We start from the raw sequence: 25000 nt of genomic DNA, 5'->3' as shown, positions 1-25000 counted from the left end.
ACTTGCTTGGAAACTGATGACAGAGATCATGGCTGATAGTATGTAGAGTTCTTTGTAGAAAACGATTCTTTGCCTGTAGAAAAGAAGGGGTGTAGAAGAAACAGTAAAGGCACAAAAGACCAGTTGTTGATTGATAAGATGGTCCTTGCAGATTGCAAAAGAAAGCGCAAGAACTTGGCTATGGCGTGGGTAGACTATAAGAAAGCATATGATATGGTACCTCACCCTTAGATTATTGAAAGCTTAAACATGGCGCAGGTAGTGGGAAATATAATAAGTTTCCTGCAGAAATCCATGGTAAACTGGAAGACCGAGCTGACATCTTGTGGAGAGTCACTTGGCTCAGTTGATATTAGGCGGGGTATCTTTCAAGGGGACAGTCTGTCTCCCGTTATCCCGCAGGATGTCAAAGCTGGATATACCTTAGGAGACGTCAAAATAATCATTTGTTCTTTATGGATGACTTGAAGGTCTTCAATAATACAAATAATAATAATAATAATAATAATAATAATAATAATAATAATAAATGGAACAAAGATTACCCTGTGGCCTTTATGAAAAAAAAACAACAACAATGGCTCTGAATGCCCCGCACAAGAATTTAGATTTTGGTACATTTATAAAAACACAAAATAAATGAGCCGATATGACTGCAAATATGCCAGACTAAGACAATCCCCAACTACCAAGATATATAATGGGAGGGGAGGGAGGGGGAGTGCAATCCTAAACAAACCAGCAACTAAACGCTCCGTTAAGCACACAGTAAAATACCGCCGAGCTTAACGCGTGATGAGTACCGTTGCTAAAAGACCGACCCTAGCAACCGGAGCTGCTGACTGCACTCACTGCAGATAGGGGTGTAATAGGGTTGAAAAGGCTTGGAGAAACAACTCAACGCTAAAAACACAGCGCTAAGAATACAACGCAACGCAACGCTAAACGACAACGCCCACTGGTATAACGCTTGCTCCTCGTTGTTAACTAGGTTAAATTGTATTTAACTACATTTAAATCTAATGGAAGGGGATTCAAAATTTATTGAATCAGCTGTGTTGCTACTAGAGTCCTCAAACTCAAAGAGAGGTTCGATAATTTATTGTACTGGAAGTGTTTAGTAGGCCAACTTGAAATTTCTCAAAAGTTTTGGAGGATGGCACTGAATCACATTCAACAATTTTTCTAAACTTTGAAGATACCTTATTTTATATCCTCCTGCTGTTTTTTATCTTCCAGCGATTAAAAATAATAATTCTTTTTTATTGCTGGAAGATAAAATAAATTCTTGATTAATTATTTTTGTTCTGGTCACATTAACCCACTACAATGTCATGAAAGCGTATTATTAGCTGTGGTAGTATTTTGTTTCAGTATAAAAACCCTCCGTGGTTGCAATTGGTATTCCTGAATCAAATTTTCAACTTTGAATATTGTTGCTTTGGCTATTTAGAGTTACCTAATCTATCTTTATTTTTATATTTTGGAAGAAAGAAAACATGATATTAACTGCTTACTAACCAAGCGCAAGGGCCGCACTGGGGAATATTGGCCCTGCGCTCGGTCCGTACTGCCACGACCTCGGGTCAGTTGAATCAACTCAAGAAGAAGATAGAACTGCAACAGAAAAGGGATGCCGTACAGCGAGAGCAGGAGATCCTAGAAGCAGAGAATGAAGTTGAGCGAGCCACCCTACGGGCCCATATCTTAGAGGAGGAAGATGGCGTAGAACAAATTGTGGATCCTTCCCAGGCTACCGAGGACAAGTCACTATTTGAGCCAGAAAGGGCTTATGAGTCGGTTTACTTGATTGCAGACGCCAAAGAAGAGAAAATGTCCGCACCTTTACCGGGTACAAGTGTCACTTTGAATCCGGCTGCTCCTGTGTGGACGCGAGTACCGGATCGCTGTGAGTCTCCATCAACTAGATCTTGCAATGAGGTTTCTCCGCCCGAGGCAAGGTTTCAGCAGTTATTGCAGCAGCAACAGGAAATGATACAGCTCCAGCAGCAAACGTTTCAATCTGTGGCGTCAACGATTAGGCAAGGGTTTGCCTTACCTAAACCTGAACTCAGCAAGTTTGATGGAAATCCGCTTGAGGTTTGGAACTTTATTCGCTCCTTTGAGAGCAATATCGAGAAAAATGCGTCCGATGAGAGTGAGAAGTTGTCATTTCTTCTTCAGTACTGTACGGGAGCAGCTAGAAATGCTATAAAGAGCTGTGTTTCAATGGATCCTGCATTTGGATACCAGACTGCACGAGCCCTGCTGCAAGATCGTTTTGGGCATCCATTCAAGATTGCCGTAGCCCACTTAAAACCAAATAACTCATGGTCCACCCGTGAAGCCTTATGACCAAAAGGGACTACTGGCCTTTGCAGATCAGCTGAGGGATTGCCAGAACGCATTAGAATCAATCGGGTACTTGGACGAGATTAACAGCGCCGATAATCTGAGAAGAATAGTTGACAGGCTCCCCTTTCACCTGAAAACGAAGTGGCTTGAGATCGCAGACAGTATCCAGCAAACCGGTCAGCGACCGAGAATTCATCACATTTCCCAGTTTGTCACTACTAAGGCGCGAGTGGCCAACAATCCAGTTTTTGGAGGTGCATTAACTAACGACAAAGAAAAGGGCAATCCAAGAAACAAATCCTCAAATCCCGGAGCAAAAATGACTACCTATGCCACCCAAGGGGGATTCATAGCACCGGTCTCTCCCAGTGCATTAGTTGAAGGTGTGAAAGTGGACCGAAGACTCTCTTATAAATTCGGGATTAACGCCTCGCTTAAAAGGTGTCTAGTTTGCCATGGTATGCACCAGCTGTGGAACTGCGAACAATTTAAGAACAAATCGTACAGCGATCGTATTAGGATCGTTCGCGATGCGAGGTTATGTGAGAACTGTTTCAAAATAGGCCATATGGCCAAGGGATGCATGCAGAGAAATGGTTGTTACGTCGAGGGTTGTGGAAAGAAGCATATGACCGTTCTCCATCCACCAGTTCAGCCTCTTCCAGTTGGTCACGGGACACAAGATAGTCGCCGTGCCGATCAGGAGCTCGGCCATAGTGAAAGTTCCACCTCGGGTGTTGTAACAGAATTGTCCAGCCAGAGTCATGTCATTGGGGCCGGCGTGAACGGTCATAATGGTACTGGCCATATAGCTGATAAAGTCCGTCTAAGAATTGTTCCTGTTAGGGTACGTGGTAATCAGCCAGGTAAAGTGGTAGAAACGTACGCCCTGTTAGATAACGGCTCTGATGTGACCCTTTGTGACATGAAGTTGGTTGATGAATTGGGGATCACAGGGCAACCACGAAGTTTCATGTTAACAACCCAAGAAAGCAAGAACAGCGAGAGATCTGGCCTAGACGTTAAGCTAATCCTTGGCTCCAGATCCAGAGTTCTTCGCACGCTATAAAGCAGCTGTTAACGACTACATCGCAAAAGGTTATGCTAAACAAGTGCCTGTGGAGGAACTTTACCCTAATGGCAGGTCCTTATGGTACCTACCACACCATGCCGTTTTCCATCCCCACAAGCCAGACAAGTTAAGAGTAGTATTTGACTGTGCTGCACGGTTCAAGGGTACTTCTCTGAACGATCAGTTATTACACGGCCCTGATTTGACCAATAGTTTGTTCGGTGTTCTTCAAAGATTTCGTCAAGAACCAGTCGCCCTGGTTTCTGATATCGAAGCTATGTTCCATCAAGTGAAAGTTGACCCCCTGGATTCAGATGCCTTGAGATTTTTGTGGTGGCCAAACGATGATTTATCTGCACAGCCTATTGAATACCGGATGGAAGTCCACCTTTTTGGTAGTACCTCGTCACCGAGTTGTGCAAACTTCTGCATCAGGAACATCTGCTCAAGACAATATTGGAAATCTCTCCCATCAGGTGATCGATACAGTCCTGAAGAACTTTTACGTTGACGACTGTCTGAAATCTGTGCAATCCTCCTGTGCTGCCATCGGTTTAAGAAGTCAGCTATGTGAACTGCTTCAAAAGGGCGGATTCCGATTGACTAAGTGGTCGTGTAACTCTAAGGATGTCCTAGAGACCATTCCAAACGCCGATAGAGCCCCTTCAATCTTTGATCGTGATTTGAAGGCTAAAGAACTTCCCATCGAGAGAACTCTCGGAGTTCAGTGGAGCATGGAGACAGATATGTTCATCTTTAAGTTGCTGCCAAAGGATAAGCCCTACACACGTCGAGGGATTTTATCAGTGACCAGCTCCATTTATGATCCCCTCGGTATCATTTCGCCAGTTGTTCTTTCGATTAAGAAACTAATTCAAGATCTTTGCAAGCAAGGGCTTAGTTGGGATGAAGAGATTAAAGAGGAAGAAGCTATACGCTGGAAAAAGTGGCTTTCAGAGTTACCAAAGTTGTCCCAGATTTCTTTGGCACGATGTTTTAAACCAGCTGACTTTGGTGTCGCAGACGTCACGGAGCTTCATCACTTCGCAGACGCGTCACAGATCGCGTATGGTGCAGTCTCGTATGCAAGATTTGTCAATGAAGAAAGGAATGCAGTCCACTGCAGTTTCCTCGTTGGAAAGTCCCGTTTAGCTCACGTCAAGCCAATGACCATTCCCAGGTTGGAGCTATCAGAGGCGGTAGTTGCCGTGAAGCTGGACCGAACATTAAGAGAAGAACTGGAGATAAAGATTGACAGATCAGTGTTTTGGTCGGACTCTACAGCTGTTTTACAATACATCAAGAATGAGGACAAGCGGTTTCATACGTTTGTTGCAAATCGTCTGGCAGTGATCCACGATGGCTCAAAACCTTCGCAGTGGAATTTCGTTGAGTCAGCAAGGAACCCTGCAGATGATGCCAGCAGAGGTTTGACTCCAGAAGAGTTGCTTCTTCGGGATCGATGGTTCAAGGGTCCCGAATTCCTTTGGAAACTAGAAGAGTCTTGGCCATTTCCTTCAAGTCCTTTACCAAGTATACCTGACCAGGATCCAGAGATTAAGAGTCAAGGTCAAACCAATGGAACAACCATGGTTTCTGAGGAAAGTAATTTAAACTCAATGATCCAGCGTTACTCGTCTTGGTACGAGCTTAAGAGGGGCGTGGCCTGGTTGTTGCGTTTCAGAGAGTACATCCGAAGAAAGTGTTATCCGCCAAACGACGCACTGCCACAAGGCGAGCTTTCACTGGAGGAGTTAAGGTTCGCAGAACTTCACATCGTGAAATACGTTCAGAGATTGTCTTTCCCCGAAATATTTAGTGCACTTCAAGCTTCAAATTCCGAAACCCAAGAGAAACGTGCCCTGAGGACTTCTGGCTCGTCTGGTTCCATCTACAAACTACGTCCAATGCTTGATAAAGAAGGAGCGTTAAGGGTTGGTGGAAGACTTGTGAATGCCTCGTTGAATTATCAGTCAAAGCATCAGCTGCTACTGCCTTACAATCATCACCTTTCCAGATTGCTGATTATGGCACATCACCAATCCGTGGGACACCTAGGTCAAGAATACGTGCTGACAAGTTTACGAAATAAGTACTGGATCATCAAGGGACGAGCTGCCGTTCGTAAAGTACTCAGTGGTTGTTTGACATGCGGCAAGCAGAACTCTCTCCGTGGCCAACAAATGATGGCAGATTTACCCAAAGAAAGGTTAACTCCCGGAGACCCGCCATTTTCCTATGTTGGTATTGACTATTTTGAACCACTGTTCGTGAAACGAGGAAGAAGCATTGTGAAGCACTACGAATGTTTGTTCTCATGTGTTACCCTTCGAGCCACCCACATTGAAGTAGCCGAGTCTCTTGAGACAGATTCTTTTATTAGCGCATTGCGCAGATTCATCAGTCGAAGAGGAAAGCCAAGGGTTATTATAAGCGACAATGGTACTAACCTTTGCGGAGGGGAAAGAGAGCTAAGAGAAGCAGTGGATAGTTGGAATCAGCAGAAGATCAATTCATTCCTGCACCAAAGAAATATCGATTGGAAGTTTAACCCTTCTGGAGCCCCTCATATGGGAGGAGTGTGGGAGCGCATTATTCGATCTGTGCGCAAAGTTCTGAGAGTATTGTTAAGAGAGCAGTTGGTTTCTGGAGAAGCGTTGCGAACATTGATGGCTGAAGTTGAAAGTATCCTGAATGGACGACCATTAACCCGCAACAGTGATGACCCGGCTGACATGGAACCCTTGACCCCAAATCATTTGCTTCTCATGCAGTCAAATTTGAATGTGCCACCTGGTGTATTCGTGAAGGGAGATCTCTATTGCCGAAATCGTTGGAAACAAGTGCAATATCTTGAAGACGTATTCTGGAAAAGATGGTTGTCGGAGTATTTGCCTTCCTTACAAGAACACCAGAAGTGGTTAAGGCCGCGTCGAAATTTTGTGGTCGGAGACCTGGTGCTTATCGCAGATAAAAGAGTTCACCGTGGACAATGGCCGTTAGGTCGCGTCGTTGAAGTTCACCCGGGAAGTGATGGCCTTACAAGATCCGTGAAGGTTGCGACAAGAACGACGGTCCTATCAAGACTAGTCACGAAGTTATGCTTCCTAGAACAGAAACATTTATCTTGAGCGAAAGAGTTTTGAGTTTCAATTGAACAATGAACTGCTTGATAGCGTTAGCTCAACGAACCTTGAACTGAAATATACAGAATTCTAGCTGCAAGTAAAAATGCTTTAGTGAACTCTATTAGTTCAGGGGCCGGAATGTAGCAACTAGAATAGGAAATTTTTATGTGTTGATTGCGTTGTTCGTTGTCAGGTGTGTATTGCTGCGTGTATGCGTTGTAATTCTGTCTAGGTGTCTTTTTTGCACGTTCGTTTGTAGGTATATAAGTTTGTTTCGGCGTTATTACGCATAATTTTCTCTTCCTAGTTCTGTCGTTACATTATCCTTCTAAAGTTCTAGATTTGCGTTACTGAATCTCTGTTTTCACCGTTCTCGGCAGCCTTCTGGCTTATCTCAATTCGCATCACAGTTTGTAAGTATTTGTCTTGTGTTTTCCGTTGCGCTTTTCTGTTCATTACCTTTAGAATAATTTATGTAATCGTTTATCGTATCTTTTTCAGTTGAATCGCATGCAGTTGCAAGAATTAAATAGCGTATTCAAAAAGTGGTGTTTAAATGCGAGCAACAAGGATTTACGACCGTTCACATCAGTATAGCCGTCTTCTTGTTTGTGTTTGCACTTTTCTGTTGGTTGATAAAATCGACCATGGCTTCCTGGTTTTCGATGATGCCTGTTTCAGTTTCTGCATCAAAAGTTTCCAGATCTTCAGGATAAAAAAATGCTCGTCTGAAGACTTCATCCATCTTTGAAATCGGCAAAAAAATCAATATTTTTAGCGTTTTCTGGTAGTTTTGCTGTGAAGGATGACAATATTCGCAATTTTTTCGCACTTTTGGTTTCAAATAAAGTTTTTTTCAATTATGAATTTGCCGGCTTTTTCTCCAAAAAAAAAAGTACAAGGCTTGGATCGTCTCCACGGAAACGGTCCGTACTGCAAAATCCCGACCGAGAAACAACCAATCAGGGCGCTGGGATTTGCCCAATATAATAATTTACCATTATTCACCGGAGTGGAGGTGAATAGTCTTATATTGTTATAATACTTAATTTATTCTTTGTAAATAATTACGCAATTCAGCCTACTGGCTGCTACGTTTTTATTGTTAATAAACTGTCTAAACTGTCTAACAACAATCTAACAGTACTTGGATAATCACCTCCAAGTTAGCCAATCAGCGCCCGCGGAGAGTACTATTCACCTGTGTGGTATATACTAATGGTTAATATTGCTGCCAAATTCACTTTAAAATTATTTTTGAACAACTGAAATACATTTCTAAAGCCCGGTTTACACTACAGAAATTTTTTGGCACGGCTCGGGTGAAATTGGCACGGGTCCTCAAAAAAAAAGGTTCAATTCGGATAAAATTTGCAGTGTAAACAACCTGTCAGTACCAAATTTCATCCGTGCCAAACCAAAATTCTTACCTGTGCTGGGACCTCCGGCGAGGTAGTCCGAGCACGGGTAAAAATGGTACGGGTGCTGAAAAAATACGCACGGTTCGGATAGAACAAGTAGTGTAAACACTTTATAGGCTAGCGATTTTTTTTTGTGTATATTTCAAGATGGCTGCTCATTCTCCACCAAAATTACGCGGACGTTCTTGATTATAATTGAACTGCGCATGTCTACAAGAGAACTTACCCGGGCCCAAAAAATTTTGGCACGGTATTTTTGATACGGTAAAAAAGGTGTAGTGTAAACAAAGTTTGCCGAGCTCTTTTTAGGCACCCGTGCCAATTTCACACGAGCCGTGCCGAAAATTGTCAGTAGTTACACTACAGAAAATGTTTGCCACGGCTCGTGTGAAATTGGCACGGGTACCAAAAAAGAGCTCAGCAAACTTTGTTTACACTACAGCATTTTTACCGTTCCAAAAATACCGTACCAACATTTTTGGGCTCACGTAACTTCTCTTGGAGACATGCGCAGTTCAACTACAATCAAGAACGTCCGCGTGATTTTGGTGGAGAATGAGCCGCCGTCTTGAAATGTACGCAAAAAAACCGCTAGCCAATATGAATTAAGGCTCAACCTTGGCCCGTTAAAGTGTTTACACTACTTGTTCTATCCGAACCGTGCCGCTTTTCTCAGCACCCGTACCATTTTCACCCGTGCTCGGACTACCTCGCCGAAGGTCCCAGCGCGGGTAAAAATTTTGGCTCGGCACGGATGAAATTTGGTACGGACAGGTTGTTTACACTGCAATTTTTATCCGAGCTGAACCTTTTTTTTTGGAACCCGTGCCAATTTCACCCGAGCCGTGCCAAACATTTTCTGTAGTGTAAACCAGGCTGTCTCTATGGATCACTTGAATGGCAAAATTGAAAACAAATGAAAATTCCTAGCATTTTCTGTCTGATGCGAACAGCCAGCATTTAAATATTAAGTCGGAAGAGCAAACCATTTGGAAATTTAGTGGTGTCTTTTTTGTTCCATTTTAAAAACATTTTCAACAAATAAATTGAAACCAAGATGTTAATCCATTAGCCCGCCAAGCTCCAAGAACGAATTTCCACTCAAACACTGTCACAGCAACCGAGACTCGTGTTGAATTTTCCTACGAAATCTCCCTGGTAACACCGTTGACTCAAAAGAGAATCTCGCTGGCATAGAAATGCACTATGCAGTCAAACCACTCGTCGGTTTTAATGGCCTGAAAAAGGGTATATTTTATCGAGGGAGATCTGATTTTAATATACCCGATGGCAGCCATGTTTAATAGGCCTTTTTTGATATATTAGAATTCTGAACCAGCTTGAAAGAGAGGTTCTAAGGCAAAAGATAAAGGAAAGTGGATGATATGCAAATATTTTTCACGTTTCTATTGTTTTTGTCCTCACTGCCTCACTATGAAGCTAAATATTTGATATTTCTAAAATGGCCTATTTGATCCAATATCAGACATTTTTCGCTAGTGAAGTGAATGATGCGGCTCTCCAAACGAACAAAACGTCGCCCATCAACCAAGAGAACAGAACTGTTTTAAGTTGTTTGATCGACTGTTTGTTGGCCTTCAAATTTTATCAAACGCGACCAAACACGATCAAATAGCACCAAACAAGGTGGCCAAACGGTAAAATGTGTGGTCACCAAATAATGTTTGATGTTGTTTGGTCACCAAACATTTCCCGTTTGGCTAGGCCCTTATTAGACCTAGGGTGCTTTTTATTTGAATGAAAAAGCCGGGGAGAATTTCCTGTTAAAAGGAACATGACCATTTCCGTCACTCCAAACGGAACGAAACAGGACGAGCGTGTTTCTTTTGCAAGGGGTCGCCAAAGGATTCACAATGGCAAACGCTTTCGCGGCCAGAAACCTCGCACTTAATTCATCAAGGAGCGTGGCATGTGGGAAGCAGTTTTCCAATCTTTTCTGCAAAAACGAGAAAAGAGGAATACCGGAAGGTAATCTTCTTATTTTTTCGAAAACTTTCACGAGAAAAAGTCTGTTCCATTTGGTTTACTACCTGAACAGTCGGGTTTTCCATGAAAAAGGAAAGCGCTTCTATTAGAGAGGTTAAGTTAAGCATGACGTTTACGGCCAACGGCAAACGGGAAACGACAGGCTCCTGCTTGTCATAAAAGCGTGAAAATTCTCTCATTTTAACTCGTCTCGTTCCTTTGAGAAGTTGCCTGATATCTGGAGCTAACAGGACAGAAATGATCTAATATGAAGCAGGGTTCTTACATTTTTGGAAAAACCCTAATTTCACTCCGACCTTTGTCGTTTGGCGTAACGTCACGCTTAAGTATAACCGTCTATTGTTTTGTAGACTTCTCGTAGCTGTAGCCGTAGCTCCCTAGTCATCGCATAGACTGTAGCCTTTGCTATTTAAAAGGGAATTTATTCACCGCACAGTAGTATAAACGGAAGTCCTCAGTGAATTGAAACAAAATTTAAAATCATTTCAAAATAATACAAAATATGTGAAAATGATTTGTGAATTCAGTTTGGCACCGACGACAAGAACACTTCATTTGAAACTAAAAAGCTGCTATGGAGTCGAACCGATTTATTGTTAATTTAACCTGCGGAGCTGAATCTTTTCAAATTAGACGCCGTGATACTTATTCTTTGTTCTTGTCTTTGTTTTTAGTTCGACATTTCAAATAGGCCAATATACTCTTTTTGCTGACAGCCATGAAAAAGCAATTAGCTGACAGCTGATAAGAATTTGGACAATTTTAACTGCACTCACCTCTTATGGTTTCCGTTTCCGGGAAGAGCCTCACACAAGAAAAATGAACAAGAACTAGAAAATAACACTGAAGTAGAAGAGAGATGCAAGCAAACCAAGCACACGTCGATCGCTTCATGCTGCTTCCTGGTTAATCGCGCATGTTGTGAAAAAGGCTTCCTTCGTCCTCTGCAAAATCATGACCTGAACTGTGGCCAGCCGAGGTAAATAGCGATACTCGAAGGAAACATTGACTAGTAATGTGAGCGGAGAAAAGCACACTTAATTCGATGACTGCTAATATCAGGGCAACAGAAGGGAGCGATATAGATTCCCCAAGTGAAAATAACACGAATCACTCATGAACAAGAATAAAATGTAACCCTAAAAATTAATCATGCAATCGATCCCATTTTAGGGAGTGAAACACGCCCTAGATCAATTTATCCCCTGATTGCCAAGCAGTAAGCAAATATGACACAGATCTGCCAGCACCATGGTGACTTTGCCGGCACTTTTTCCGTGAGTCACATCTTTGTTTTCATGACAAAAGTATAGTTGAAGGACTTTAGTCGGGCACCTCCTGGCTCTCGGTTTCATCGGTTTTATTTTGAACCGGTGGGAACCTAAAAATAGTAATCCCTTGTTACTGTTTTACAGTTTACACAATACCGATCGGTATAATTTTCGAGAAATTATGAAAGCAAAACTGTTCTCCCTAAAGGGTCCTTACCAGAAACGAATTCTTCATTAACAGTTTTTTGTCGTCATGCGAGGGTTGATTCTATGGATTTTAACATTGATTAACGTCTCGTTGAAGCCTATAGATGCGAAACGCTGACGATGCGGCAGAACGTAGAGATAACGTGACGTATACCTGCGTGAACTCGTGCTTTCCTAATGTCTTGCATCGTCAAATGAAAAAGAAAAAAAAACAAAATACAGAGGAGCTGTCGGCTACATTATTATCTGTTATCTTAGGTTAAAGGGATGGCAATGATTCTCGTTATAAAAAGAACTATTATCAAGGCTAAAAATGTTTAAAGTAAAAAACCGAACTTTTTCGACATTAAGGTCTCGCTCAAATTTTTTGTTATCGCAAATCTTAAATCGGTAGGCTGTAAAGTATATTTTCCCGAAATAAAAATTCTGAAAAATTAATTTTAAAGCCTTTTCTTTGTTTCCCGCCGTAATCTGCCCGAGAAAATTATTTACGTATCATGTCAATCACATGTGAAAGGATTGGGTGTCAATATTGACAGCCTTCACGCGAGATTTGCTACCTTAGCATATACCCAAACACTGATTGGTTCAGCATAATTGGCTTTCAAGTAGGGGCGGAGTTATTCAGCAGACCGTGAATTGCACGCGAATTAATCTTTGAGCTCGATTTCCTCGGGGTTTATTTTGAAGCCAAAATTACAACTTCTCGGACTTCCTGTCCCGACGGGTTTTAAGATATCGCTTCCAAATTTTCCTTTCTAATAGATGATTGTGCTACCCCAACTAAGTGTGAGGAATTTTTTGTTTGTCTTTGGAGACTGATTTTATGGCACTTTTTCTTCCCAAATAGACCCTTCCACGGTTTTTGATTGCCATCTTGGCTGGGGGGCAAACATGGCTAAATTTACAGTAAATGTATGGGATTTTGGCCAACTTTGAACCGCTGTAGCGCCGCTACTGAAAGAGACAGATTTCAAACTTTTTCCACTACTTTAGATAGTTTTATTGATATCATTCATTCAACAGAAAATAAGGCCATTAAGGAAGGTATGACGTCCGTAAATTAAAATAATATATTTCTTATGTTGCTTCTAATTTCGCAGCAATTTGCTGTGATGATTTTAGAAGGATTTGTATGGGATCTTAAAAATCCGTTTATGGTCTTTCTAGCATGAATCTGTTCTTTAGATTTCACGAAAATAATCTCAGTGTAAATGTCTTTTAAAAGACAATTTCACTGTGGAAATCCGTCTCTTTGTAGCGGTGCTACAGTGGTTCAAAGTCGGCCAAAATCCCATGCATTTCCCGATACATTTACTGTAAATGTAGCCTTGTTTGCCGCCGAACAAAGATGGCGCCAAAAACCGTGGAAGGGTCTATTAAGTATGCGATGAGAGTTTCGACTTTGGTGCGTGATATTTCCTTCAATTCAAGTGCATTCAAACCGTTAAACCCATATTTATTACATCTTTTAGGTAATTCTCGATCGGAAAAGTTTTGCGACATAGGGTACTTTAATACCCTGATGATGACTTAATGTCGAAAACGTTTGGTTTTTTACTTTTAGAATTTTTTTAGCCTTGCAAATATTTCTCTTTATACTTAGGCGAATTCTATGGACATCGAATCTCGTTTATGTTCTCTCTCGTAAAGTTCGCGGACCAACCTGTTCCGAAAACGCTCGACATCTTTTAGCATGGGTTTACCGCGAATGGTGTGTGCATCTATATGTGGTTTGAGATTTTTAGACACCATATTCGTGCTTCTTTTCCACGACGCCATTTTTGTTCAATGCTACGTATGCACGTTTGCTTAAACATCACGCATTCGCCATAAAGATGAATCAGCCATTTGCACTGATTTGCTTCACTGGTGAAAAATATCTGATTGGTCGACGCCTTGTCATGTGACTTCAATAGATCAAATTAAACATGGCTGCCGTCGGGTATAAATCTCCCTCCTTTAAAGAAACCCTCTTTCAGGCCACTAAAACTGACGAATGTTTCGGCTGCATAGTGCGTTTCTATGCCAGCTGTGACAGTGTTCGAGTGGCAATTCGTTCGTGGAGCTTGGCTGGCTAATGGATTACCATCTTGATTTCAATTCATGGTGAAAATCTTTGAAAAAAATTGGAGCAAAAAAGACACCACTAAATTTTCAAATGGTTTTCTCTTCCGACTAAATATTTATATGTTGTTTCCATGGGAGTTTTCAAACTTAAAGGCCCATTTTCACCCTAGACGCAACGCGATCGTTTGTTATTGTTTTGAATCTCGAATAGCGATGTCAACCATTTTTGTCGCGCTAGTTGGTGCTGTTGAAAACAAGAAAATATCGCCATTAGCTTGATCGTCGTGTGGTTTAAAATTGCATATTATCTTTATGGAGTCTACTGATTTATACGGTGGCTCGTTAGGAGCACACCTTTCTCCATTAATTCAGCCCCATGTTACAAAGAGTTGCTCATCTCGCAAAATAAAATGCACTGCAAACAAAATAAATTCAGTCCCACTCTGAAAACAAAATAAATCCGGCACACTGCAAACACCAAAAAAAATCCTCGTACACACCAAACTTGCGTCTACTAGCGAGCCTGTTTGACCAGGGCTTCATACAGAACTGTGCTTTAAATTAATGTTCTCTCTTTTCAGGCTCCTAATCCAGTACATCTCAGGCGAGGAAGGCCCCACATGGTGGGAGCATTTGAGGACTTTGGTAGGTGGACAGTTTCCCCAGGGTGAGGGGAATTTGTTAATATTTGAAATTAGGTCTGTAACAAATCCCCGCCTTGTCCTGGGGTAGGGGGGTGTTTACATTGACCCCTGCGTTACTAGTTTTGTCAATTGACGTTTGGTGACCCTGTGAAGGCAAATACGCACGCGCGCATTATACAAGCCATTTGCACATGCACTGTAATTGGTCCCTTGGTACATTTGCAGTTCTTGCTCTGCTGTTGGCGTTAACACGAACGGCTCTACTGTTCGTACAATTCATTTGCAGTGGAATGCGTTTACCTGAACCCAAAAAAAAAATAATAAATCAGGTTTTCACAGCTCCAAAACAACTGTAAATTATGCCCTTTTACAATTATTTATCGTGTAGATATGACCCAAACTTGCTACTGAAACATCGAAAATCAATATTACCGGGAATCCATAGGGTGGGAATTCCAGGAACTGACTGCATATCGAATGGCAACTTTGACAACTTTTCTTGTCACGGAAGAGATACAAAACTTTGTGACTTCATCGTCCATGTCTATAAGGCTCTCACTTTCCATTGCCACAAGAACTAATAGGGTACGAGCGTTGATTTCAACCCCTGCAATTCTTTCAAGGGCGTGATTCTGTACGAATAGGAAAATGTTTCATTAATTGTAAATGAAGGTATTACCATGTTAACTCCATTACAATCAGTATGACCAGCTTTCATCCCTCTTGTAACGTGCCGGAACAGATGCGCCATGATTTCCGTTGAACAACTACAATACTACACGAAGGGAAACCCTCATAGTTTTTCTATTACCCACAATGCCCAAATGTGTTTTTTGGTTCCTAAGTGGGTGGGGGTTCAGTATTGTAACCAGCTACACTAATATGTCGCACCAGTAAGGAGAAGATGGACAAAATTGAAGGAATGTGATACATTTATAGGGGAAATCACGCTTTGCTTATTTGTCACAGAAAGTTTGAATTGAAACTCTTCGATATCTTTACTTGCGGATCGAGGAAGCGCGTTGTTACTATTTTCAATTCCCTTTCTTGTATTGAAACACAACGCAGTCCACGCGGTCTCAGAACACACTGTGACTGATAGTACCAAGTAAGCATTTGAAACTGAATATCCTGGCAGTGCTATTTCCACGAAGAGTTAACCCCGATTTGTTTGTTTGGCAGTCGTTCATGTAATAGCTCCGTTTACTTAAATTTAATAGCTTTTAATTTCCTATCTAATTTACCTGCTTTGACTGTGTCTGTAGATAGGGATGCTTTCTCGTGTTGTTGCGCAGATCTTTCACGTGTTCCTGAACTGCCAACATCAAATAATACTCTTTACCATGGTTCATCCTAACTTGGTCCCAAATACCATACCGCATTAGTGTTTCCCTGGTAAAAATGACTCTGCATTGTGAACAAATTAGTTTATATGCAGAAGTTAAGTACGTTCTCCAAAGTACAATTCATTACAAGGTTCTTCCACCAATTACCACGTTCAGACTAAGAAGATATCACATATCTCATTTCTGATCAACTGTAGAAAGTGGCTACGAATTAAGTGGTCATTAATAAGCGAAGGTCACACTCAAGCCTACCTGAACACATCCGTGTAAATGATACTAATTATCATTCTTTATTGCCATGACAGAGTTGGCCAGGATAAAAGAACTGTAACCATCAACAGCGATAACTTCAGTAACGCCATATCAAACAAGTTTTTCATTCTGATCTAAATCAAGCTTGTGGCCAAAATACTCTGTGTGATAGGGTATAGGGTTGAGATGGCTAGAAGTAGATGTCTGGCGTTCATGATGATGTTGGGGATTGACTCGTTTCAGTGCCTGTCCAACGCCATTTACTCCAAGACGTAAGCCTGTTGAATGCCGGATGTAGCCTGTCATCATCCTCCTTCCATATGTCGAACCAACCTTCAAAAAAGGAATACCTAAAAATTAGATCCGGCAGGGAGAAATGACAGGGAGCTGACATGGAGGTGGGATATTGAAATATGCATGTTGTTGTGGAGCGATATGCTGAGGTGGAAAATATTTACGCAGAACGGTAGAAGAATTACTCCAAAACTAACTTAAATGTTTCAACAAAGATGCGGATAAATTAAATCTAGACCTACAGAGAATTGCGATTTTAAAAAATTAATCACGGAAAGGTAGAGAAAGGTAAAGAAAACAAATGTATATATATTTCAAGACTGCAGTTTCTATTTAGACATTGTTCCTGTGCATCACGGGTCTTTAGTCTGGATTAATGAAACACAATAGATCCTTGACCATGGCCTGATACTAGTACTGGTGAAACCTTCCTCAATACTCATTTTTCTAGAACCCCAGTTTTGTTCTCATAGCTGCTAATATGTGTTAGAAAAGTGTAATTATGCACGCACTGCGGGCCTACTGTTACCACGGACTTTTACAACTCGGTGACATAGTGTGTATTGCACTACCAGAAAAAGTACCCATATTACGTACAAACTGTACTGATTCGCACCTACGTACGAGGCACTATTTTATGGCAAGATCACGCCACTGAGGATCCTGTAGATTTTCAGATTTTTATCTGTACTAGCTGTTCAATAAGTCGTTGAACTAGTCGACTGAAAGGTTAATATTACAGCAGTAGATTAATGTTTTGAAATGCTGAAGATAGGCTAAAAAAGGATGCAACTGATTTCTTGAATACATACTTACAATTTGTGTCTTCTAATCTACACGATCTTATAGTTTGATTTCTTCTGTTGACTTTCTTTAACGTTCTTGATCGGAGGAAAGTAAAAAAGCAATTTGTGCGTGTGCAGTATAGTTTCAATTTATTTCTGTATATTTCTGAATTTCCAATTAGTTGTCACCTTTCAACTCACGCAAACTTGCTGTGGTAAATAAATTGCAAGAATAGTTGCATACATTAAAACCAGTAAGCGAAATAACTTAACACACAAAGTGCGAATCATGTACTGTACTTAATAAAAAGAGCGAAATGGCTATTTTCTTGTCGAAAAATCATCGCAGTTGTTGTAAAGAATCCTGAAAAAATCCAGGTTTGAATTTGACTCGAACCCACAACCGTGCGATCTCGTTACACAGTGCTCTATCCCTGAGCCACCAAGTGATTTGAAAGCTACAATCTGCCACAAAATTGTTGAGAAACTATTGCATTTCATTCGTACTCAAATCTATTGCTAAATGGGCCATTTCCGAGTTGCTGTTTGTCTCGGTTTCGAAGTGAGTCTTGGTGATCAACTATTGTAAGGGAAATGAGTTTGATTTGCATAACAATACGCAACTCATTTCCATTTGAATGGTTGTGCACCAGGACTCGCTTTGAAACTGAGGCATGCAGCAACTCGGAAATGGGCTATTGACGACCCTTTTCAGCACCCCTTCCCGACACATCCTCCCCACATCGATTTTGGTAGTTGTTTGTCAGAGAAGTTTGAGCTATACAACATTGCTCGGGGTGGAGGGGTTTTTTGTTGCTGAAGGGGGAATTTGTTGTAATACGAAGGAAAAAGTGTGTGTCTCAAGGCATTTTGTTGTGGGTAGTCAATTGTGAGTTCGTTCCGATTATATCCCGTAAGAGGTGAAAACAGGAGCCCATGAGTAGGAGCTTGTCTTCCATACAAACCCTACGAGATTATCGGAGGGAAAAGTTCTTAAAAAAGGCTGACATACACCACTAAAGTGCACAAGAGGACATGGGAAATGTCATAGACAGTCGAACGCCGCGCGTAGTAAAATCAAACGAGCTTTCTGGACAAATGAGAATATTTCAGTTTTTTGCAAAGTGCTCAAGACAAAGGTTGCTGCAAATTTCACTCGACGTAAAAGGCACTTAAAACTTGAAGTCGTTTTGTATATTGAGTTAAAACACAATCCCCCTATGAACTGCGAAATGAAGGAGTTTTCGTAGTTGAATTCTCATTAAGTTTATTCCTTAATCTGTGAACACTTTGTGTTCATATAATTATTTCATCATTAAAAATGTAAATACAAATTCATTCTAATTAAACGTAAGGAATATTTTCTGATGACGTCACAGAGGGTGGGATGACGTGCCGTCACAGCGGCTTGGCATAATTCTCTAAGGATTCGATTCTATTTTAGGTAAATGGGTTTCTCTTTTTTTGAGGGATTAGACACCCATATAATCACTGGTTTCGTAAGTGAGAACGCTCCATTGAACTGTCAGCTGCAATTTCTACAAAACGCCACTTGTTGAGGTTGATAGTCTCGACAAGGACAAAGACGCATGCGCATTGAGTCTCTGGCGACACAGCTGTAAAGAAGTGATATTTTTTGCGTTGAACAGGAACGGTCAGCGGGATTGTATGAAGGCTCAATTAGATTATCCACTTGCTTGATTCTTGAGCAGGAAATTCCAACCCTGAAGAGAACGAGTAAATAACTTAGTGAGCATGGGGAACATTTGGGTTTAAAATTTCTTAGATTGCACGAAAGTGCAGGGAGTATGTACGGAATCAGCCAGAAATTATTCGTCATTTTCTATGATGACTCAGGGAAGAATAGGAATCATGTGTGGATACAAAGATTGCGAATCTAGAATATTATCTTTTCAATCAATAACAGGAAACCAGTATATGCAGTTCCAAAATATTTTTTTGTCAACCAAATTTTCCTTTTCCCCGTGCTTGACTGTACGAGGTATTTTTGTCCTTTGCGCCTTCAAAAGGAAATCGTTAACTTTCTAGTAATGAAACTTTGCATTTGTTCTCGTTTTCACTGGTCTCGAAAACATGTTCAAAGACTACCTTTTCAGAAGTAGCAGATCATAGTTTCACGAATTGCCTTCCGGGCCCGAAACGTTTTTGGTGCTTTTGAGAAGCAGGCCTCTGGTCCTTAGCCAGTATCAAAAATAGCATAATACTCTTTGTTTGTCCCTCCAAAATTTTGCCTAAGCATTGTTAATGTTTCCAGGTCTCTCGGGACTATTTAAGTCCCAAGAGAAAATGAAAACAATGCATATGCAAAATTTTGGAGGAACAAACAAAGAGTGAGTTCTTTTGTGAGTTCGTAATGAACCCGTGGAGGATGTGGGCGTGATAACAATTTGTATAAAAAAAAAGACATCTTTGAACTGCAGAAAGAAGCATGTTTAGATTTTCCAGTATAGATCAACGCAGCTACGAACGCTGGTTCAATAGTAACCAAAGGAAAGCCTGAACATTTTAACAGGATTTGAGTGAACGCGATTTGAACCCATGATCCTCTACGATACTGATGCAGATCACAACTCCGATGACCTAATCAAAAATTGAGAGAATTAATATATGTTGCGTCTAAGATGCAACTTTGAATTGAATTTCTCAGATTTTAAGCATATGTTACCAGCCATTTGTGCTAAAAATGGGGGAGAAAGTTAAATAAGTTGATATAATTGACCATACACCGGCAAAAAACGAATATATAGCTATTGTTTGATTTCACCTGACGTGATTTAAAAAACAATAGCGAAAAAGTCTTTTGGAATTTTGACTCTATTACTATGCAAAACTTAAGCCACATTTTTCTATTGTTTTGGCACCAACATGGCCGTCTTATCACGTGAGTGCAATCAAAGAATACTGTCTACATATTCTTCTAAGGGATCGTGCTCGTAACTTTCCCACTGAAGATCACCGAATCATGACTTACTTTTTAAACTCTTTGGCCGAGTTGATATAATTGAAAAACGAGGGCTCGCATATCAAACCTAAAAAAAATTAAGGAAACTTCATTGAGAACAGGCAAATAGGTATCAGTCTGCATCACAAAAAAAGGCCTGAGTTTTTGTCGGACGAGGGAATTTCAATCAGTTCGATTCGTATATGGGCCTGCATGAGTTCAATAGAGGTTTTGCACGGCAGCCATGTTGCATGGCAAGAACGATAAAAATGCTTTGCATTAGAAAGAACATTTATTCCCATAGGAAAAAAGGATCTATTGTTCCTGCCATGCAACATGACTGCCGTGCAAAACCTCTATTCATTCAAGCTGAAGTCATTTTGTTGCTTGGCCATAAGGGCTTTATAGTTCAAAAAAGGGAGAATATGTTAAAAGTACTCTTTGTTTAAATATCTAAAACTAGCATAAGTTTAGCCAAGAACGACGGGCAAAAGAGTCTCCATGATATAATGTTGCCGAACAGACCAAGAAGATGTAGGAGCCAGTGACGCCAAACCGTGCATGATACGCCATAACAAACCCTCCAGATGGTGACTAACCAAGGCCTTTGTTATGTAATGTGCATACTGCTGGGATAAAAAACACTAATGAATACTTCCTGTGTGTAAAATTCTCTCCTAATTTATGATATCACCCATGATTATAAGTACAGTTGATTCTTCCTGTACAATTGCCACACATCATAAAGCCATGTTATGCATTGATTATAAGTTTAAATCACAACGAGTTTTCGTATAACTGGGTGATGAAAGAATTTGACATATGAACTAGACGTACGAGCCTCCTTCGTTTTCAGAACGCTGAGGGAGCAGGGCCTAGTCTTAAGCATTAAAATCAGCCATCTCCATACTTTTTCCTGCGCATGCGTCTTTACAAGAACTTCCATTTGAGCTCAGCACTAATTGCAGTTCTTTTAGGGGCGGCCATTGTTCATCTTGCTCACAGAAATTCTAGAAAAAAAAAGAAGATAATTCAAAATAGCATGACACACGTTCTTTAAATCAACGCCTCACGTATTGCGGAATTTACCACTGGTCACGAAATCATTCTCGTCACCAGTACCTCGGGTCGTATGTCTGCGCATAACCCGAGGCTTCTCTAACTCAGTCATGCGCAAAAGCGTTCTGGTGACGAAATTTTCGCGAAATGCAAACTACAGCGAGCACATAAGGGCGACCTTAAATGAGAAAACTGCCACTTGTCATTAATTAGGCTGCTCTCTGTAATAGGCTCATTTCCTTGCATATAGCGTTTTATTAAATTGCATTGCAATTTTGTAGTAAACTCCAGCCCTTACTGTCATATTTTTTTGTTGATGTTTTTTCATTTACGGCCACAAAAGCAGAACAAATGTTTTGTTGCGGTTGTGCTGCGGGTAATATATTGCAACACATGTCCCTACCTTTTTGGGAGCGGGAAAGACAGACGACGGGAAAGAGAAACCTACTGAAGAAGTAAATCGTGTACACTACACCTGGCCTGTTTTTAGAGAGTCTACAGTCATCCCCTTTTTGGCGTTGTGAGAGTGACAAGACCACGCCAACTTTCAAGTTTGATCATCGCTCGCACCGCGGCTAAGCGACCTCTGACTTCAAAACTCTCTAAAGCAGCGTGTAGATGATCTTATGTGGGCATTAGGATAGAAGTAAAGGTATAGGATACACTGGTTTCGGACTATTTTTTCTATTCCTGTTTCAGTTAAGGATTAACAGTGTAACTGAAATAACGCTGAATAGTTGTTGCGACTTAAAAGTCTTACTTCAGAGAAATTACAGACGAGAAGCAGCCGGCCGGCGGTTTGCGTACGATTTTCGCGCCAAAAAGTTCCCAAATATTCCCTGTATACCTATCGCAGAATAGTCGCAAAACAATGCTCTCCATGATTATTTTCTCAGTTAAAACAAGACTCACGTACCAGTTTTTCAATGAACATATTAACTCGTTCAAGCATGCCTTTTGTCGTCATTTCATAAGGAAGAAATGGCGGCACCTTACAAAAAATATAAAAGAAATACACATAGATCGTTTAATTAAACGCTACCAAAAGCTATTACAGGGATAGGAAATCTCCCTTAAAGTTGATGCAAGTAAAAGGCAACAAGTACAGATGGCATATGACAATATTATTATTAAACATAATAAATGATGTGGTCATCTGGACGCAGCGTCCGGATGCCATACATTTCTTTGTAAATTTTGACGTTTTTAAACGGATGAATCTCGCTTTATATTGGGTGTATTAACACCAAACGTGGGGATTTTGTAAAGCTTGGTGTGGATTTTCTGACCATGTGGATCAATAGTTGCTAGTCCCATAATTTGCAGACGCATGTCTAATCTTTCACTCCAACCCAACCTCTATTCAGGAAACACCTGTCCTGGTCCCGGGGGTGTCCCTTGAATGGAGGTTCCACTGTATTTGCTTTGCGTTATATCAGTGATTGGCTCGTTTAGTTGCCTGCATCTGTCGTGATTTGCGAACGTTATTTCATTTGGTTTCGATTTCAAGACACGCAATGGAAATTCGCGGTATGGAACACAACGATAGAGAAAGAGGACAGCAATTGGAAACTGACTTGATATAACAAAGACTCTACATTCTTGTGACATCTCGTTTTCTTTGGCACTTTGTCAATACAAGTTAACCAAATTTTCACAAGTATACATTCGCACTAGAGCTCCGCACTTTCCACCCAAATACTATAACGGGATGTGTCAATATTAATAGTCCAGAAGACGTAGGTCTTTAATGATGGTCCTTTTTCTCAATCTTTAAAGATGTCCTTACCTTCGTAGATAAGATTTCCTTCACTGTTGATTCCACTAAATCGAGATTATTGATATCAATGGTGTATACGTGGGGCTTCCCAACGAATGTTTCCATATAAGGATGTTGTGACGTCACCTAAAACAAAGAAAAAAAGATCAACATATCGTTGTGTTCAAGAAATGGGATATATTATATTATTAAAAATTGAACTACTGATATCCAATTTCCAGCATTTTCATTAGCTCACCGGACGCAGGCTATCAGTTCATACACCTGCAGTATCAAATATGGTCAAGGAACGCGTTAGCAATAAAGCGAGCTGACAGCATTTTGTAGCTCTCAGAAAAAATGGCCGACGGAAGCCCTTTTGGACCGGAATGAAATCAACATGAAAGGGTTCTTGATCCTGGAGTTTTTAATAAAACAATTATTTTACTTGGGCTGGCTGGATATAAAATGATAATAACCAACTTGGCGCTACGCGCTTCATTGGTTATCTATCACTTCATATCCAGCGTGCCCTCGTAGAATAATTGTTAAATATATAAGGTATCATATTGGAAACAAATCGACCTTAAAAGGCAAATAATGTAATCAAAGAACTAGTTAGACTTGGTCATTTCCTAATTTATATCTTTTGGTCTCAATATAAATCGGCGACAAAAAACTGATATCGATATATCATGAGTGGCAAACAAATTACTCCATTTATTTTGGTGCAAATCTTAAAACATCTTAGGCTACAAACCTTCAAAACAATTTGGAATATGAAGTTCTAATTCTCAGATCAAAATTTAGCGCTGGTTTCTTAGCAGATCGATTAGAAAATGATGGACATATTCTAAGGAGGCAAAATTTTAAAGACGGTAGGCTTTCCCTATAATGCGAGTATTCTGTTTAATTAAGGTGGTTTACTATAGTTTTCCGAAAAAAAGAGATCAAGATTTTAAATTATGTGAAATTAAAGAAACAGAATGTCTCTTCTGAAGTGTTAGTCACTGTAATTGATGTAAAATGTAATTTTACCTGACAAATAAGTACAAATCAGAAGAAAATGCTAATAGTAGTAGCCGAGCTCTTGGAGGGGGGGACTGGAAACTAGACATTTCAAAGGTTTTTATTTTTCAAACCTAGCCGTTCGACCAGGGTTAAGATTTTGAAAATTAGTAAACAATGTGAAGATGAACCGTCAACATTTTTTTCAAAAGATCTATCAGAAAATTTTCCAGTTGTTATCAAAATAGATGAAAATCGACGTTTTTGCCATTTGCGAAAACCTGCCGGACAGATTTAACTATTTATTTCTCTACATGATTATTTTTTCTCGCCAAGGAAATCCTGAAATTTTAAGGTGGGGTCGCACGGCTAGTTTTTGAGAAAAAGGCCTTGGAAATGTCTACAATCATGGACAAAAGTGTTGAGAGGGTCGCTTCATTTTACAGATAACCCCCTTCCCCCTTTATCAATGTTGGATTTTCCAGGTTTTTTCTTACCTGAAGAACTCCAACATTGAATATGGGGGAGGGAGGGCCACAAGAGCATGGTATTTCCCAAATACTTCAGCCAATATTTAGAATAATCGAATAGGCCTTTTGCAGCTCAGCCATCACGTGACCTACTTTTCATAAAATTATGGGCTATAGCTTAACAAATGCCAGAAATGGAAAAAGCATGTCGAGAATATCAAAATGGCCAAATTTGAGGCCCCCTTCATTAAAAGGTGAGATCTTATGACAGTCTTAAGTTTTAAAAGAATAAGAAAATTTGTATGGAAAATTTTGCCGGAGAGCAAGACCTTGCTCTCTAGCAACATTTCCCATACAAAACTCCTAAATTTTCCGAAAATTCAAACTGTCGTCTAAACTTAGTCTTTCATTCCAGGGGACTCAAACTTGGCCATTTTGGTATTTTCGATGCGCTCTTTCCATTTCTGGCATTCTTTACGTTATAGCCCATAATATAAACATTCTCTAGGAAAAATTGGGTCACGTGACCCCAGCTGCAAAAGGCCTATTAGGCGTGAAATGAACTGATGCCCGCAACCTTCCCGACAACTTTTGACCACGATTGTAGTTTCCAGACCCCCTCCAAGAGCTCGGTTACTATATTTTGCATTTTCTTTTTGGTAACCTAGTGGGATGTTTACATGTTGAATCTTATACTGTTTACTGAATGGTTGGGCACGAGAGGCTGTGCAGGTCATGGTACAAAATGCCGGCAAAACTCTCATTTCAGAGCGTGCGTATCAAGAAGTGGCCTAGTTTCGTATGACACCTGCACACAATACCCCATTGTTTCGTTCTGTGGCAAGCGAACTTAGTCAACAAAGACGATTCATTAACCTCTCTCGGTGGGC

At 40.5% G+C, this 25000-nt stretch overlaps 2 protein-coding genes and 1 long non-coding RNA gene across 4 annotated transcripts in view; 1 reads left to right on the top strand and 2 right to left on the bottom strand.

Annotated features, from left to right (window-relative positions):
- Positions 1 to 11146, bottom strand: part of LOC138019379 (alpha-1,6-mannosylglycoprotein 6-beta-N-acetylglucosaminyltransferase A-like) — a 74360-nt gene extending 63214 nt beyond the window's left edge. Inside the window, exon 1 of the mRNA XM_068866148.1 lies at positions 10760 to 11146. Coding sequence (XP_068722249.1) covers positions 10760 to 10877 — 118 coding nt within the window. The 5' untranslated portion in view covers positions 10878 to 11146. The remainder of the gene's footprint in view (positions 1 to 10759) is intronic.
- Positions 11147 to 12410: 1264 nt separating this feature from the next.
- On the top strand, positions 12411 to 17047 carry LOC138021955 (uncharacterized). The gene is made up of 3 exons (XR_011126487.1): positions 12411 to 12508; positions 14113 to 14176; positions 15827 to 17047. It is a non-coding gene; the product is annotated as an uncharacterized lncRNA (long non-coding RNA).
- Positions 17048 to 18102: 1055 nt separating this feature from the next.
- Positions 18103 to 25000, bottom strand: part of LOC138019378 (alpha-1,6-mannosylglycoprotein 6-beta-N-acetylglucosaminyltransferase A-like) — a 62483-nt gene continuing 55585 nt past the window's right edge. For both annotated transcript variants that reach the window (XM_068866146.1, XM_068866147.1), the window contains exons 14-18: positions 22663 to 22779; positions 21790 to 21864; positions 20725 to 20824; positions 19845 to 19902; positions 18103 to 18576 (exon numbers count right to left, since the gene is read on the bottom strand). In XM_068866146.1, coding sequence (XP_068722247.1) covers positions 18378 to 18576; positions 19845 to 19902; positions 20725 to 20824; positions 21790 to 21864; positions 22663 to 22779 — 549 coding nt within the window. In that variant the 3' untranslated portion in view covers positions 18103 to 18377. The remainder of the gene's footprint in view (positions 18577 to 19844; positions 19903 to 20724; positions 20825 to 21789; positions 21865 to 22662; positions 22780 to 25000) is intronic.

This window comes from Montipora capricornis, chromosome 10, assembly GCF_036669925.1.
Source record: "Montipora capricornis isolate CH-2021 chromosome 10, ASM3666992v2, whole genome shotgun sequence".
In the NCBI taxonomy this organism is placed as follows: domain Eukaryota; kingdom Metazoa; phylum Cnidaria; class Anthozoa; order Scleractinia; family Acroporidae; genus Montipora; species Montipora capricornis.
This window is presented reverse-complemented; position numbering and strand designations above follow the sequence as displayed.